The sequence below is a fragment of the Marmota monax genome, unplaced genomic scaffold, assembly GCF_021218885.2.
Source record: "Marmota monax isolate L192 unplaced genomic scaffold, Marmota_monax_Labrador192_F-V1.1 WCK01_AAM20220418_F8-fsc00066, whole genome shotgun sequence".
Classification (NCBI taxonomy): domain Eukaryota; kingdom Metazoa; phylum Chordata; class Mammalia; order Rodentia; family Sciuridae; genus Marmota; species Marmota monax.
In genome coordinates, this window is record NW_026692805.1 from 1,395,066 (window position 1) to 1,411,673 (window position 16,608).

The following is a 16,608-nucleotide window of genomic DNA, read 5'->3' on the forward strand; positions in this document are numbered from 1 at the left end:
TTAGCGTGACAATCAATCATCTAATTCTGGTCATAACTACTTACAAGGAAATCCTGGACCAAGATATTCTTAGTTCTCAGAAGGACCCAAAGATGGTAGACAAAAATGGAAGGGCCCTTTATGCTTTATGGAAATCATAATTTATATTGTCCCAAATATGGATATTATTATGCCTTTTAGATTATATGGAGAACATTCATCTTATAATCATTTGTACAGTTCCATCAAGTTTGCAAAACACTTTTTATACCTGTTATTTCACTGAAGTCTCATGACAGATCTTTGCAGCAGATAAATTCATTGATCTAATTGTACTGATGCAAACACCAGGCATAGAAAACTTAGGTTTACTCCCCAGAGTCACTAAGGAGTGAAACTGCAAAGACCAGGATGTGCCAGCAAGTTCCTACCAACACCCCTTCCAAGGCATGGCTGACCTACAGCACTCCCAACAGTGGAGTCCGCTCAGCTTGTTCTTGCTGTGCTGTTTATTTGCATGATGTTATGCCATCAAGTTGGATGAGTGTAAAAGCAGACCACGGCTGCTGCCCCTGTTAACATTGCTACTTGGAGCAGTCAGAGAGTGCAAGCAGCTGCTTGAATTCTTCTCAGTCATCTTGAACAGTCTCAAGCAATACAAACAGAAAAGCAATTCCTGTTTATTGGAAAGAGGGAAGCTACTGCACACATTGTGTTTTCTAATGGCGCATCTGTTCTTCCTTACCTTTGCTCTACTTAATGCTTTTCTCAGGAAGTTCAAAGTGATGATAATAAATTCATTTTCCTTAAAGGTCTTTCTACCTCTGATACTAACTTTCACGATTTCTCAACAGTCTTTCATCAGACATCTTTCCATGCACAAAGTGCTCTTTTAAACCACTCATCTTATATTTTATTTATATTTCTACTTCTTCATGCATAAACCCTATGTATAGGAATTATTGGCCAGGCCTTGTGGAAGGCATTTCATATACCATGTATAATCTCAAGCCTCCAGCAAATGCTCCAAGGTATTGCTCCTCACTCCCACTTTGCAGATGAAGAAACTGAAGCCTACAGTGGCAGAGTCTAGATCTTGCAGTAGTGAGAGGCAAAGCTGAGATTCAAATGCAGACCTGACTGGTTTCAAAGCCAAGGATTTTTCTCCAATATAGAGCACACCAGTAAGAATGCTTATTGAGTTACCTAATGAAAGAAGGAATTTAGTAAAAATGTTCATTTTTAAATGATGAATTTTAATAGCATCACACTCTCTTTTCTTTGGGTCTTAAAAAGTGGGTTGGTGGTCTACAGTGATGAAATTCAAACCTAATACAAGTGCAGCGCTCACGTATCATATCCCTGGACACAACCAAAGGAGAATTGCGGAATATAATGGACCCTTCTGTTCTACTGCTTTCTCCACCTGGTCAACTCTCAAAGGAAAACAAAATTCATATGATCACTGAGGTCTAGAAATTAACTTTTATTTTAAATCTGTCAAGAACTCCTGCAGTTATTAATTTTATTAAAATGATTACAATATGGCAAAATAAAGAAGAGAGGTAATTCTATTTCTCTACAATATAATTTATGAGTTAGATTCTCAACTGCTGGCTCAGCATAGTTCAAGATTCTTTTAAAAGACTGGGGGACTTTAATTTCCAAAAAATGTCAAAGCAGCAAAAGAAAAAAAAATAAATTAAAAGTAATTACAATGGGAGATATTGCCAAAGAAGTACTAATTATAAAATCTTTTTGACATGTTTACAGATCAGACTCCAAACTTTAGTACTTTATAAAGAAATCATGTGAATAGCTATTGTATATTGGCTTGTCATCTATAACACAGAATAAATTTGCTCATATACTTTAAAAAGATGGCAAAAATTTATCATAATTAATTCAAATGAAATACAACCAAGCATTCATTCCTCTAAGTGAAATATGTTAAAACAAAAACACTTTTATTAAAATATTTAATGCCAGAATAACTTATAATAGTATGAAAAAGAGTGAAGTATTTGTCCTTAGTTTTCATTGACATGGTCACATTTTGGCAAAACTATTTTGTGACAATTCCAAAGTTTTCATCATGGATCTCTAACTAGTTAAGGATGTAAACCAAAAGAACTTGTACTTCATCTGATCATACAGTCATAACTTACATATCTTGCTTTGCACTTACTGTTACTGCAAACCGCAATTTTAAAAAACAAAGTAAAAATATATATATACAAAATATTTTTATATCAAATTATCTTCATTACACTAAATAAACCCAATCCCCAAATGCTATGTTACATGAAAAAGTGTCCTACAATTTATATCAAGACTGATACTGTCTATAAATCAACCAGAGCAGCCTTTAGTTTTAAAAGCATTTGCAAAATAAAGAAAAATATAACCACATGGCTGCATTATTGGCACTCATTCACACTCACAAAAATGCTTTCCAGTTAAAAAAAAATTACAAAACAGATTACCTACCCAGAAAAAAAAACCTCACCATAAAACAGTCCAATCCTTTTGACTTCTCTGTTGCACATACACTGTATTATACTTGGCGTCTCCACTGTTTAAGTTTCACGTCTTCCCAAGCTGATTAAAATATTATTGTTTGATTGAAAAAGATACTCTCTCTTGATATTGATTATTCTCACTCAATGGTAGTCTAATTTAGAAACAAAATGTTCTTTCTTTTAATGCATGATTTCAGGTAACTTTTACTTGACTGTGCTAGTTGGCAAAAAATCCAGAGATGGTTCAATGTTTTATTTTCCATGTTTTAAATCTAAAAATAAGTTTTGTGTGTGTATATGGAGACCCACTTCCTTCATTGTCTTGTTCTCATTGCAATACAAATTGTCCATCATCAATTGTCATTTGATATGAACCAAATAAAAAGCTTTTAGTCATTCCATACGAAAAACAGTTTCCATCACACAAAAGCACTGAATTCTAATGCAAACAGGGTTATGTTTTTAAACTAAACTATAGGTTTAGTTTTGCACAGGAAAAATTTCAGTTATTTATAAAATAAAGGTTTTTTTAAACTTTGGGAAAACAAAATACAAATGATTTCTATGGGGCATTGTAGTACTTTCTAGCAGCACTTGAAAAATGTTTTTCTGATCACATGTATTCACTGAAATTTTAAATGAGTTTGAAGGAATCACTTCTTAAATGTATACATTACGTGGATCACCACACCTTTCATTTTGGAAGGTTGGAACATATCAGATATGCAAGCAAAATACATGCATAAAATCCTCACTGTCATTCCGAAAAGCTCACTGAACAAGTTTCAACACTGCAGACATTTTTTTTTTTAAAGGAGCATTTCATCGGGGCTGAACAGATTTCCAAGTTTTAACATGTGAACTACTGAATATATTTCAAGGGCTTTTAGCAATTCTGGTTTCAGTCCTGAAATGGTTAGGTCTGTCTGGAATGATGCACGCAGACTCATAAGCATGTGGCGTTGGCATTTTGAGGCATAGCGGTCCCACTATGCCCACGTTGTAGCTTATTTTCGGTAAGCAAGGCACTTACTGTAATGGTAATGCAGACATTTTATGCATAGCTTAAGTAGCATAAAATAAGTTAATAGTTTTGATTAAAATGAGTTCTTTATAATTTATAGGTCTTTTATAGAAGCAACTAAATGGTATATTTAGGATAATTAAAAATAAGAGGAGGCTTGAAAGGGAGTCATGGTCACTCCTGCTCCGGCTCTCTGGATGAGGATTTAGGCAAAACGCTGACATGAAGAACATCCACTGGACAAGCTCTTAAAACTGCTGTGCCAGGGGCACTTTGACCGTCTTTACTTCTGCTATATGGGAAGACTTCTGAATGATGCAGCTCGTGGTTCCCTGCAGCTTGTCTTTTCCCTGCGCAAGATTAGTTAAGGCCATAGCTGCGTTGATCTCCTTCCAGTACGTGTCATCCTTGTTCGGTCCCTTTCTGTTAGCTGCACTGGATTTAAGCAAAACAGAAAGAAAACAATGAAACTCACTGCAGTTTGGATGGACAATGGTATCACTGCAATGCCCTCAGGACAAACAAAAACTTTCTGCTCACCTGTCACCCTTACTGGATCCGTTTTCCAGAGTGTCTGTAAAAAAGAAGCAAAAGATCAATTACTTTTCTCTTTATCTTTCTTTTTTCATCTCAGGAATTCCATCATTAATGACCAGGAATAAAACTTCATCTGGAAAGGTAGTTGAAAATTAGTTACATTTTTACCAAGATAAATGTGTTTGTTAGAATGCAAATAATAATAATAATAATAATAATAATAATAATAATAATAATAAAGATAATGACAAAATGAGCATGACAGTGAATAAAGGTAGCTTTTTAGAGATACACAAAATCTGAGGTCAATTAAGAAATTGGGCCTTTCCATCAGGAGGTGAACAGCTTAGGACAAAAGGTGCTGAATATACCTGGGGCCAGGTGCTACCTTGCCTCACCATCCACCTGCTGTGGTCCTTTAAGGCATATTACAATGGCCCACAAAGTCTGGGATTCCGTTTTCTCAGCTATAAAATAAGGGGGTTCCTAGAAGATGTTGACAGTGCCTCTGGCTCAAGATTCTGTGATTTCATGAAAACCAAACCTCAGAAAAAAGAATGACACATAGTTGTCTTTGGTTAGTGAGCAAATGAGTAACAGTTGGAAAGCTGACAGCAACACAGAACTTGTGGCCCATGAGGAGGAGCCAGTACCAGTCCTCAGTCTCCAAAGAACTCCTCCTGCTACCAACTCTGGAAATGAAGGGGATCCTGGCCTCTATGTCTCCATTTTCACCTTAGGTTTACATTTGCTCCCTTGGAACGCTGATGATTCCCAGCACCACATAGATATAAAGAACGATGAAAAGAGGCTTTTGATATTTCCTTTGGCTGAAAGGATGTGGTATGAGTAACACAAAAATTGATGTCTTGCAGGGAAGGAGGCATGGGGGTAAGAAGGGCCACCTCTATGGCTGGGGACAGGCCAACAAAGGAGTACAGCAAGGTCTCCCCATCAGTTTAAGAGACTCGGGATCTTCATAGGGGTGAAGCCTCTGTGGTCATCCTCAACAGTAAACACCACAGAGTAGCTATAGAATGGGGGGTTGCAGTACACAGAGGAAATGTGGGATGTGCATGCTGAAGGCCCTCTTCTCATTCTGTGGCCTTTGGAAAACTGTCCTTTCCTGCCCTCAGTTCTCCCTTTTCTATTTTTTCCCCCTCACCAAAATTTCTCAAGGTTTTTTTTTTTCTTTTCTTTGCCATGTTCAAGGCTCATTAGACAATGCACTAATTTCTACTTCTGAGCTCTAAGAGAGTCACACAAAGCAGAGACTTGACAAGAAGAACATCAACGTGACCACAGTATTGTCCAACCAGGACATTTCCCAGGTCAGGGATGGTTGAGAGAAAATACTCAGGCCCAGGCACAGTGGCACATGCCTGTAATCCCAGCAATTGAGTAGGCTGAGGTAGAAGGATCCCAAGGCCAATCTGGGCAAACTAGCAAGACCCTTCCTCAAAATATAAAAAAAAAAAGAGGGTTGGGGATGTAGATCAGTGGTATGGCACCCCTGGGGTCAATGCCTAGTTCTATTAAAAAGAAAGAAAGAAAGAAATTACATGACCACACAGTCAAGGCAGCTAAGTTTCAATGCCTCCTAGGCAGAATAAGAAGGAAGAAAGCCTGATACTATGTCCTGACTCAGGCTTGAAGTGCACAATTTGAGACTAGATGGGTCACCAGGAGCTCCTTCCACACCCTCACCTAGGGACCCAGGGCACTTTGGAAAAAGAAAGGTGAACAAGCAAAGTTAAAGCACTTAATGAGCAAATGACAAGGTTGTTGTGAAGAAATAGGAGATGCGTGCGTGTCCCAGTATGAAAGAGCATGTTAGTCTCTTCACCATCCTTTCATTGAATACTCAGGCAGATCTTATAAAGTTTTAGGGAATCCTTTGGGAGAAACAGTTGGGTCTGTGAGCAGCTGGATGATCACCCTCTGGAACCCCATCAGCCACTGGACCTTCTGTCCCTCCTAGGTTGACCTGGATGGTCAGCTCTACCTCTGCTGCTTTGGATAATTTGGGGATTATAAAATCACCCATGGAAGTGGAGGTAAGCAACAATAATTTTTAGTTTGCAGAACTCTGATAATTCTAATTTATAGGTTGGGTACTATGTGCCAGGCAGTGTTCTGGGTGTTTTAATGTATTATTAGTGACTTTACATGGATACCGAGTCTCTGTGCCTGTGAAGTCATTCTTTGTTTAGTCCTATCATCTATAAATCTTAACTCAGTAATGACAGGGACAAGGCGCTACTAGAACAGAGAACAAGTCAAGGCCTTTGTTTGGGAGAGGAAAGCCAGTAACATTGGACACTTTACAGAGGGAAAAAAAAAAGATTTTCGGCCTTTGCTCAATTTTGCCCACAAATTGCAACAATTCTGTTGCCAAAGTGAAGCAATAGGTTATGGAGATATTTATTCAATGGAAAGATTTGTCAAATGCAGGATGAATCCCATGAAGCTTAAATAACAGTAGGAAAGTAATGAAACATAATTTAGAAAAGACCATGTAACTGACACTCCGTTTCACGAACAAAGCGGGTTCCTATATACAAAGGAGACCAGAATCCGATTCTATACCTGAACGGTCAGCCTGAGAATGGTTACTGTTCAGACACATGAGAAGCCTGTGGCTATCAAATATGTGATGGGATTTGGAATCCAGAAATGGCATCAAGTACATGTAGCCTGTGTGTACAAGGAGAACATGAAATTCACCATTCAGGCCCATGGGGAGAACTTCTGTTTAACATGAGGAGCAAACTCAGGTGACCTTTCTGCAGAAGCGTGCACAACCAAAGGCTAACATTTCCTTGTGGCCAGCTCCTTGAACTTGTGCTGCTGAGAAACAAATTTATTGCAGCCAACTGTGAAATTATAAAATTCTGCTTACTCTTTGGGTGTACGTGTTTTACACTTTGGTGCCTATGAAAATATCTTTGAAGTGTAAAAACACCACACACTAACACCTGTTTGGATATTCTTAATTAGTTTCACAAATCTTAACAATGTCCTAGGCAGGATTCAAAAGACTGAATTCTCTATTTTATTTTAAGGCAGATGGGTACATTCAACATCATTAGGTGTGGATTAGTTTCCTTTCCAAGAACAGAGAAAAAAAATCTTTATAAAAAGTAATGAAGAAACATCTTGTGTCACTATCAACAGTCAGTGCCCAGCTGGGCAGGGTAGTGCACACTTGTAATCCCAGCGACTTAGGGAGGCTGAGACAGGAGAATCCCAAGTTTGAGGCCAGCCTCAACAATTGAGAAAGGCCTTAAGTAACTTAGTGAGACCCTGCCTTGAAACAAAAAATTTAAAAAGGGCTGGGATATGGCTTATCTGACCCTAGGTTCAATCCCTAGTACCACCACAACAAAAAATAGTCAGTGTCCAAGTTGTGTATCACAAAGCTTAATCTCAAAGATTACAAAGAAAAGGCTGACTATCACCACTCCTTGGGGGGGTTTCTGTCTCCAGGGTCATTTGGTGCAAAAAGTAAATTGGAATTATAAGGGCATGATTTCTCCATTGCTATAATGGATGGGCTGACCGGTGACACTAGGATATTGTGCATCCGAGGACCACCTCCTGCAGAGTAATGAGTTCCAATGCACAGAGCAACCAGCAAAAGGAAGATGGCAAGTAGGAGCCCTTTTACCTTGAAATACTTGTGCTTTTGTAGGAAAGCAAAAACTCCAAAGATCTGGCAGTTTGGGGAGATTTTTTCCTTATTCATTATGCTGAGATCTGGGGAGATATCCCACCTATTTTAGGGGACTATGATATCATTTGAGAAGAACTAAGAAAATTTACAATTCACTCCTTGTATTAAGTGGTGTTATTAAATGTTGTATGTTTTTATTCTTCTGCCCTTTTTCTTTGAAGTAAAAACTTGCTTGCTCTTTTCCGGTTCAATTATTTTGTGCCTTTTCAGCCCACAGTCAGTATTTAAAAAGCAGTGGGTCTATTGTCCCCATTACTGATGGTCATGGGGATCACGTCACTTCTACCCACTGATGACAGGTGGTCTCACAGGCTCCGCTCCCGAGTTGGCACCTAGGAGTTGCAGAAATAACCTGGTGAGCAGGAGAAGGAAGGATTCCGAATGTTGCTGACATCCAAAAGTCAGTCAAAAGTCTGAGCGAGCTCCTGGTCTGCAGGATCCCTGGTGCACTTCATTAGCAAGCACAGTCTTGGGGTCTGATTCCCCACATTCCCCTCAGCTGTATCTCCTACTCTGCAAGTAGCTTGGCTCAGCTTCCCTAAAGTCTGAGCTAAAATGCCTTTTTAGATTCTAAGGTTCCAAAAATCAGCTATGCTGTCAATTACCATAAAAGCAACTGGTTGGCAGGAACTACTTATTGAACCTGCCAAAAGAGCCTGTTTTAAAGACCAAAAAAGAAAAGGAAAGGAAAAAAAAAACGAGGTACGTAGTTAGGAAAATCTTGGATGCTGTAAAACCTAAACCATGTCGAAATCTAAAGTGGGGCTATCCTCAGTTTGGACATGTGTTTCCTTATAAAGTTAAGTAGAGAAACAATTATACAAAAAAAACTCAGTTTTATGGCAACTTAAGATGTGTAAGCATAAAGTTCTGGAGGTCAAAGACCTTTCCAACTTTGATAAATGCCATTTAGAAACTCAACTGATTCTGATAGATATTCCTAAAGTAACACTTGTAGCCATAAAAAGAGACAAAAATATGGCCAAATCTTTTTTCTCTGAGATTGTTTTTTCCAAGTTTAATAAATAGATCCTAAAGTTAGTCATGTTTTAAAGTATTTCACAAAATACTACCCACACCACTAAAATGTAAATAAAACTAAGTAAGATTAAGCATATGAATACTTTTAATTAGATAATCAAAAATCATAAACTATATGTTTCCTTAAATTAAAATGGAGAAAGTGAAAGACAAGAAACTTCAGGGAAATTATTTACCTCACCTAGCAGGCCTAGCCTAAGGCCTTCACAGAGAAATTAAAATTTTGAGGCCTTTGCCAATGATCTAAAGCAAACCAGAGATCCAGCTGCCTGAACACTGTGCCTGAACACACTGAGGCAGTTTGAGGACCATCACAGCAGGTGTGGACATCCAGGGCTTACTACGTTTTTTATCTCAGAGCTACAGAGAGCCTAGGGACACCAGATCAGATTCTGGAGTAATTCACATAATCTGGAACAACTGGGGAAAAGAACAAGCTTCTAGTGAGTAGGGAAGATAAAAACTCCTCACCTGAAGATTCTAGAATTCTCAGTGCTCCCAATTTGCAGGATTTTGCCCCATATACCAAGGGATCCCTGGTCTCCCTGCTCCTACTGCTGTGGTCTGAACTTCTACTTCCCCACCCCAGAGATCTGGCTGTGCTTACCCACACTGTGCCTGTAACCACCCCTCCTTCTTTCCTTCTCTAATGAGAAAGTAATACAGGAATCCTATAGAAAATGTGGGAAAAAATGTAAAACAGGAATAACTAATATTAATACTTGAATATATGTCCTTCTAGGTTAGTATTATTCATGTGTTTTAAAATGGGGTCATTCTGTATGTGTCTTGTAACCTGCTTTTTTTTTCACTGAATTTCAAATTTTTTCTTGCCCTGCTTTAGTAAATAACAATCCACTGTTTGACCTTCCCTGACATGGCAGGAGTTTTGCCTGTAAAATAGAAACAGCTTGAAAGAATTCAAAATCCAGCTTCATCCAATTTAATCTTGAAGATTGAGAAATAGTGAGAAGTGAAGAGAAGGGGTTATTTTTAAAATAACAATTACTAGCATTTATTGAATCCTGATTCTTATGCTAGGCCCTATGCAAATACTTAAACATTTACAATTACCCTAGGAGACGGCACCCTCATCCTTATTAAATATGACACCATAACATAGGGATGTAGGAACTCAAAAGGGACTGAGATAGAAAATGGGGGCTCTGAGACTCAATTCCAGGTCAGATAACACTGAAGACCAGATTTTTAACCACATCATCCCAGGAGCTAAGTGATCTCTGTTGATAAAGCAACCTGCAAAGCCCAAAGCAAGGCTTAAGACATTGTTTTCATGGAAAGGCCATGTAATGATAATCTATTAAAAAAATCTACTCAACTCTTTTTCTGTACTTCTTGATAGAATTTCAGACTAGAGATAAAAAAAAAAGATACTTTTTTCTCCTTATGATTTAAACTGTAATATCAATGGATGTATCCAAATGGCAAAATAGGGAATCTAAATAATTTGAGTGTTTCCTCACACTTTAGAGCAACACCACCCTCTGTTATCCCAGAATGAATTACTGTTAAATAACTCTGAGACAGCTGTTGCCCCATCACTTTGAGTGGAAATTTTTGTGGTTATCCTGTCTTTGGGATGGAGAGTTTTTGAATGAGTAAAGATAAATTGTCCTAAGTGATATCTGCCAAAACAGGAAGGGGGAAAAGTAAAAAAAAAAAAAAAAAAAAATATATATATATATATATATATATATATATATATATATATATATTCAATAACCTGTAACACTTATCTGTGGATGACTAAGCTGCTTCTAACAGCTCCACTGACCAAATGTGAGTTCCACTTTAAAACTTCAATATAACAGGAAGACTCCAATTACAGCCAGGTAGCTATCAAGGCCACTGCTTATAGAAGAATTAAGAGCCTGACTTTTGTGAGTCTAGCAATGGGAACATAGTGAGAATTGTAAAATAAAACCCACTTCATCTTTATGGATGGATCTGTTTCTTTCTTTTTTCTTTCTGTAATATACTAGTGAAATTATTCATCCTAGAGCCTTAAAGAATAAGTGGCTTCCAAAAATCATTTCAGAGTTTAAAGAAAAATCTTTTCCAAAAATTAAGCCAGTGTTTCCTCCAGCCATGACTTCCACCATCTGGCCAAAGATTCTTTTCCTTCCTGCTACCTCTCATGTGGGCTGGCCCCCACTATGGCTAATGATGCCCAGATGTCCTGGATCCTCAGGATCCCCACCTTTAGCCGCCTTTCTATCAATGCATTGTCCCTTCCAGCTCATGCCAAAAAATAAAAATTAGAAGCCACACCCATATCTTCTGGACCAATGGTGAAGAGCTCCCTGGTCAGAATCGGGGTATGTTGACATGTCCAATCTTCCAGGATAGGTGATATTGCCATTAACAACAACCACACAGAACATCTTTTTTTGTTCCAGGAGTACCAGCGCCTGTAGGTAGACCTGTAAAAGTGCTGCTTGGCTCCTAATCCATTAGGGAGTTATAATTTTGATGGCTTTTCCTTATTACTCAGCGCGCAAGGGCTTAAGGCGGTGGCTCCTCATTAATTCTCTGTTGTCTTTGTTCTGGTAGAATGCACAACTATTCTGGCCTTATCCGTCTGGGCTGGTCTGGTGAACTAAAAGAGCAGGAAGTGGAATTTGTAACTTTAAAGTGACTTCTTAGAATAAATAGAATACCACCCATTGATAATGTTTCAACTCACTTTCAGTCTTTTCCACTAAACACAATAAATATTCTTGATGCTAAATTATTCTGCATAGTCCCCTCATCCAAGATTGCTCCTCTGAGCTCAAAGGCTCCGCCTTCCCCAAGTCTAAAGCTTTCAGTCCGAAACTTCACTTTGAAGATTAGAATGCAGTCTATGGGGAAGAAGGTGTTGGTGGGTGACCAGACAGAGGGTCTGGAAATGTTAAATATTCTTATTTCTATTCTTGGCTCCTCGTATTTACCACGAGGGTGGCCTACCTACTGGGAGTCACAGAAGTAGCCTAGCACAGTAGTCAGAGCCCAGACTCTAAACCTGATAGCATGAGTTGCCCCCATGCCCTCCACTGATTCTGTGTGGGGGCTGGCCAGATGCTTGACTTCTTCTGTCTCATCTATAAAATGGGGACAAGAATCCCAGACGTAAGGGGGTAATTATGAAGACCACACAACTTGTTATTTAAACAAAAATTAAACCAAGAACATAAGCACACTTACCAAGTGCTATATACATACTTGTAAAAAATTAACCTTTTCTCCCATTTTAATTTTCAATATCTAGAAAATAGGGTGGAATGCAGTCACCAGGAAAATTAGTATTGTTTAGGGATTTAATATGAAAACCATTATGTAAGGTCAACATAATTTAGCTCTGGGAAAAGCCCATCAGCTCAGATTAATGGATGAAGTGTGCAGAATCTATCATCTTCAAAGACAAAATGGCTTTCCTGATGCTCTTCTGTGCCAAAGTACCACAACATGCCAAGACAAACAGTGCTGGAGTCACATTAAAGAATATCTACTAACCTTGAATTTCTGGTGGATTTTGTTACTTCATTTTCTCAAGGGGAATATTGGAGATGTTACCCCAAATGCTTCATCCATGAAAACTATGTTTCCAGCCAAAATCTCAGAAAATGACTTCCTAGCTATGCAAGAATAACTTCTCTGTGAGCCTGTGTGTTGCAAGGAGCATTGATTTGTTTATAAAAGCACTCTTTTTTACATGCAAGTTGGGCCACTAGTTTTAAACCAAGATGTACTTACTCTGATCTTAGCTAAATTTCAATTTTGTCCCCACATACTAATATTGATATTCATCTTCTAAATTCTTAAATAGAACAAGGGCTGTTTCTCCCAAGATCAACTTTGTAAGTTGCCACACTGCAGTTCTAGAAGGGATGAATTATTTAATAAACATACAGTTGAATGACATTAGACTACAAAATACTAATGTGACTTTCTCAGCAAAAAAAAACTCTTTTTAAATGGAAAAATGTGCATTTATAATAATCTAGAAATTGGCTGGAAACTATGGCTCCATCCATGCATTTTCAAACCCTTCAATATCTCTAAAAAACCATCAGAAAGTATTTTTCCTCTGATATATGAACTGCAGTATATCTCTGAATTGGCTCACATCATTGCCATGCTTTTCAAATTCCTCAAATTACCATCTTCAGAAATGACACTTCAAACTGGGAGATCTTGGTGTTAAACCTGTCTGATTGCATTAATGCCAGAAATGACACAATAAAAGAGATGACATTCACAAACTTCTTGGCTCTTTCAAAAGAATAACAAATGACAGTTGCTCTACTCACAGTTAAACTGCTGTATTTATTACAAGAGGGGAAAAAATGTATTTTAGATGTAAGATGAACATGATCACCATACTTCTAAATTTCAAATATACACTTCAATATTCCTAATAAATTCAATCTTTAACAGTGTATGTGGCATTTCAGGGTTCTGTGATCACATAGTTCTACCTTTATATCTGCTGTTTTCTGCTTTTAATTCAGAGATAGTATTTAAAGGTGGGCATTGAAATGAAAACGGAGAAGATTTTGGCTGATAGCATTGAAGGACACAGAAGGTAAAAAAAAAAAAAATGTGTAAAGTGAGTTCAAACACCATGCTCAAGGGAAAGCCACTGTGGCTGTAGGTCTGGGAGGACCTTTAATCTCATGGCCCTCTTATGACACATTTTGACTCTAAGAATACCAAATAACTCCTTTCCGCGTTAAGTCTAGCCAGAGGGATTCACTCTAAATTTGGGGATGTACATGATTTGAACCAGGACCATAACAAAATAGTGAGCAGCCTCACTAAACACAGGACCTTCGGCAAGCTATTTATGCATGTTGTATCTGGGTTTTTTTGCTGTAAAATAAGGAAGATGGTAACCACCTACTTCCTGGGGTTGCTGTGAAGACGAATTAGATAATAGATGGAGAGCTCCTGGGATGATGCCTGGCACATGGTTAGAGCTATGGCATTAGGGTTCCTGGAAGCCACACTGTGAACCCTCCTATAGCCACTCAAGTTCCATGGAGGTACCAAACCAGCTTTTGGGTTTCTTCTACCATACCCTAGGCCTCTAGGCCATTTTTCTTGAGATTCAACAGAGAGGAGAAAAAAAATTCACTGGGGAACATCTCTCCGAAGAGCAGGTCCCTGGATCCCAAAACTCTGAGACTGATTATGTAGGTCAGAGACATGGCTTAGGAACACAAGCTCCGCGTGTGGTTGGATGGAGGTGGTAAAGAGGATGCCCTATGGGAAAAGCTCTTGTGGGAAATCAGAAGCGGGCTGCTTTTATAAAGAACAGTGCTGTAATTCAAGTATAGATGCACTAGGCAGTATTTCTTCGGTACATTAAAAAAAGAAAAAAAGAGGGAGAGGAGAGGAGTGGAGAGGAGAGGGGAGGAGAGGAGAGAAGAGAAGAGAAATCATTATTGGATTCCTAGCATTCCAACAAGAGCCAAATACGAGTCTTAAAGCTTTGCCTAACAAAAGTTCTTGAGTGTACCTTCATATAGACAGCAGATATGACACTTTTATGATATTATCTTGTTCAGGAATGAGTCACTCCAGCTTCAAAAATACTTCTTACTGTATATCTTTCCTTAAAACACTAAAATATTCTTGGGGGTAAAATGCCTCATTTTCCTTGAATCACTTTTGCCTAATTATTGCAATTTTTATTATACCATGAAATGTAACCAAGGGAGTCATTAGTAACACAAGCTTCAGAATAAAGGAGCTCAAGATTTCCATTATACTACAGAATGCTTAATAATCATCCACTCTCCTTCTTCTAATTGGCATAGGTATGGTAATAATATACTGTTATAAGATCTGTGTTTTGAAAATAAACTTGTTGTCCCAGCTCTATGTTCCTGTGATGGTGAGGCCCTTTATTTTTGTAAGTCTTCTATTTTATTTTCTTATCTTTCCTTTGGGAAAATAAGGTGACAAATAGCAATCCACATGGGGTCATCAAAAACTAATTATTCAACCTAGTATAGAACCTCTTTCTAACATAGGATAATAAACTTTTATAAACTACAGTAAGCTTGTTTCTGCAGCACTTAGTAGAATATTTTATTCAGGCCTGCTTCCAAAAGAATGGACCATTTTATTGAACACTGACACAGTGATAAGGTTTTTGTAATCAGAATGAATTTTAATCCATTATGTCTAGGGCATTCTTGGGAGGTAGTTGAAGCTCTATGGTCTCTAAAGAGGAATAAGGTTAAGGAGAACAGAACCACATTGCAAACAACTTGGCATCTACCAAAAGCAAAATCACTGAAATAGAGCACAAGGGTACAGAAACACAGCACAGGTAAAGCTGGCTTTAGTGGTGAAGGTGGATGATAGGTTCCTTGATAGGAATCGAGGCTTTGCTTTCAAACAACAGCAGAACATCATAGCTCCTGGAACCAAAGGGCTGAAGAAACTGCTGTGCTTTGAATACCTCTACCCAACTTAACTGTGTTGGAAACAGGGCCTTTGAGAGGTAATCAGGTCAAGAGTGGATTAACACTCTTATCCTGGGAGTGCATTAGTTATTATTGATGTGGGTTTGATATAAAAGATGAGATCTTGCTTTCTTGTCCTGCCTCCACCCGGGGGTTATGCAGTAAGAAGGCCCTCTCCAAATGTCAGCACCCTAATACTTGACTGCCTACTTCCTGAACTGTGAAAAACAAAACGGAATAAAACTTCTCTTTGTAAATCACCCAGCCTGTGGAATTCTATTATAGCAACACAAAACAATTAAGACAAGGACCAAATTGCTGATGGTGGCCACCTCATAGATCCAAGAATGGGCTGAGAATGATACTTGACAGGGAATTTGCTGACAGGTGGGCTTAGCTCATTTCCCTAGAGCACACGGGGTCATCCTGTGCTGGGTCGAACACTAGTTCTGGCCTGCCAAACATGAGACACAACAAGTCTAAAACAATAAAGCTCCACACTGTAGCTTTAAATATAATATTTAGGAAGAGCATTTCTATAGGCATTACAAGACGTTCAAAACATACTGGAGCACATAATCATGAATCAGACAGTAGAGAGGAAGAGAGACCACGGAGAGCAAGGGAGGAAGAGGGAGAAAAAGAGAGAGAGAAATGAGCACCCTCGGGATCTTAAAAAAAAAAAAAAGCAAAGCTCAATGAACACCAGGAAAGGAGACCAAGTATAATTAATATACAGAACAGTTCTTGCAAAGCAATTTCATGGAAATTTAAGTACAAAACAATGACATGTTTGCATTATTATATATCTAAATGCCAAACCTGGTGTGGTGGCGCACTCCTGGCAGCTCAGGAGGCTGAGACAGGAGAATCTCGAGTTCAAAGCCAGCCTCAGCAAAGGGAAGGTGCTAAGCAATTCAATGAGACCCTGTCTCTAAATAAAATACACAATTAGGTCTGAGGATGTGGCTCAGTGGTCAAGTATCCTGAGTTCACTCCCCAGGACAAAAAAAAAAAATTAAATGCCACGCAATGGCCACACTTATTGTTATAGATGTTGCATGTTATTATAAGTAAATAAAACATCTCAAAATTTTAAAAAATATTTTAGTCATTAAAATTTATTGATTTAGAGAAAGGGACAATGCCTCTAATGCTTGTTTAATAAAGCAATCCTCTGTTATTCCTTACCTTTTTTATCCTTTGCCATATCTTTTGATTTTAGAGAGAAGAATAATATTTTAACAATCACTAAAAATATAATCTTGCCAGTTTTAAAATAAACAGAGA

General features: G+C 38.2%; 1 protein-coding gene across 2 annotated transcripts in view; it reads right to left on the bottom strand.

Moving 5' to 3' along the window:
• Positions 1-1,445: 1,445 nt before the first annotated feature.
• Positions 1,446-16,608, bottom strand: part of Mkx (mohawk homeobox) — a 65,750-nt gene continuing 50,587 nt past the window's right edge. For both annotated transcript variants that reach the window (XM_058580520.1, XM_046448362.2), the window contains 2 exons: positions 4,066-4,099; positions 1,446-3,960 (listed from right to left, as the gene is read on the bottom strand). In XM_058580520.1, the coding sequence (XP_058436503.1) occupies positions 3,774-3,960; positions 4,066-4,099 (221 nt within the window). In that variant the 3' untranslated portion in view covers positions 1,446-3,773. The remainder of the gene's footprint in view (positions 3,961-4,065; positions 4,100-16,608) is intronic.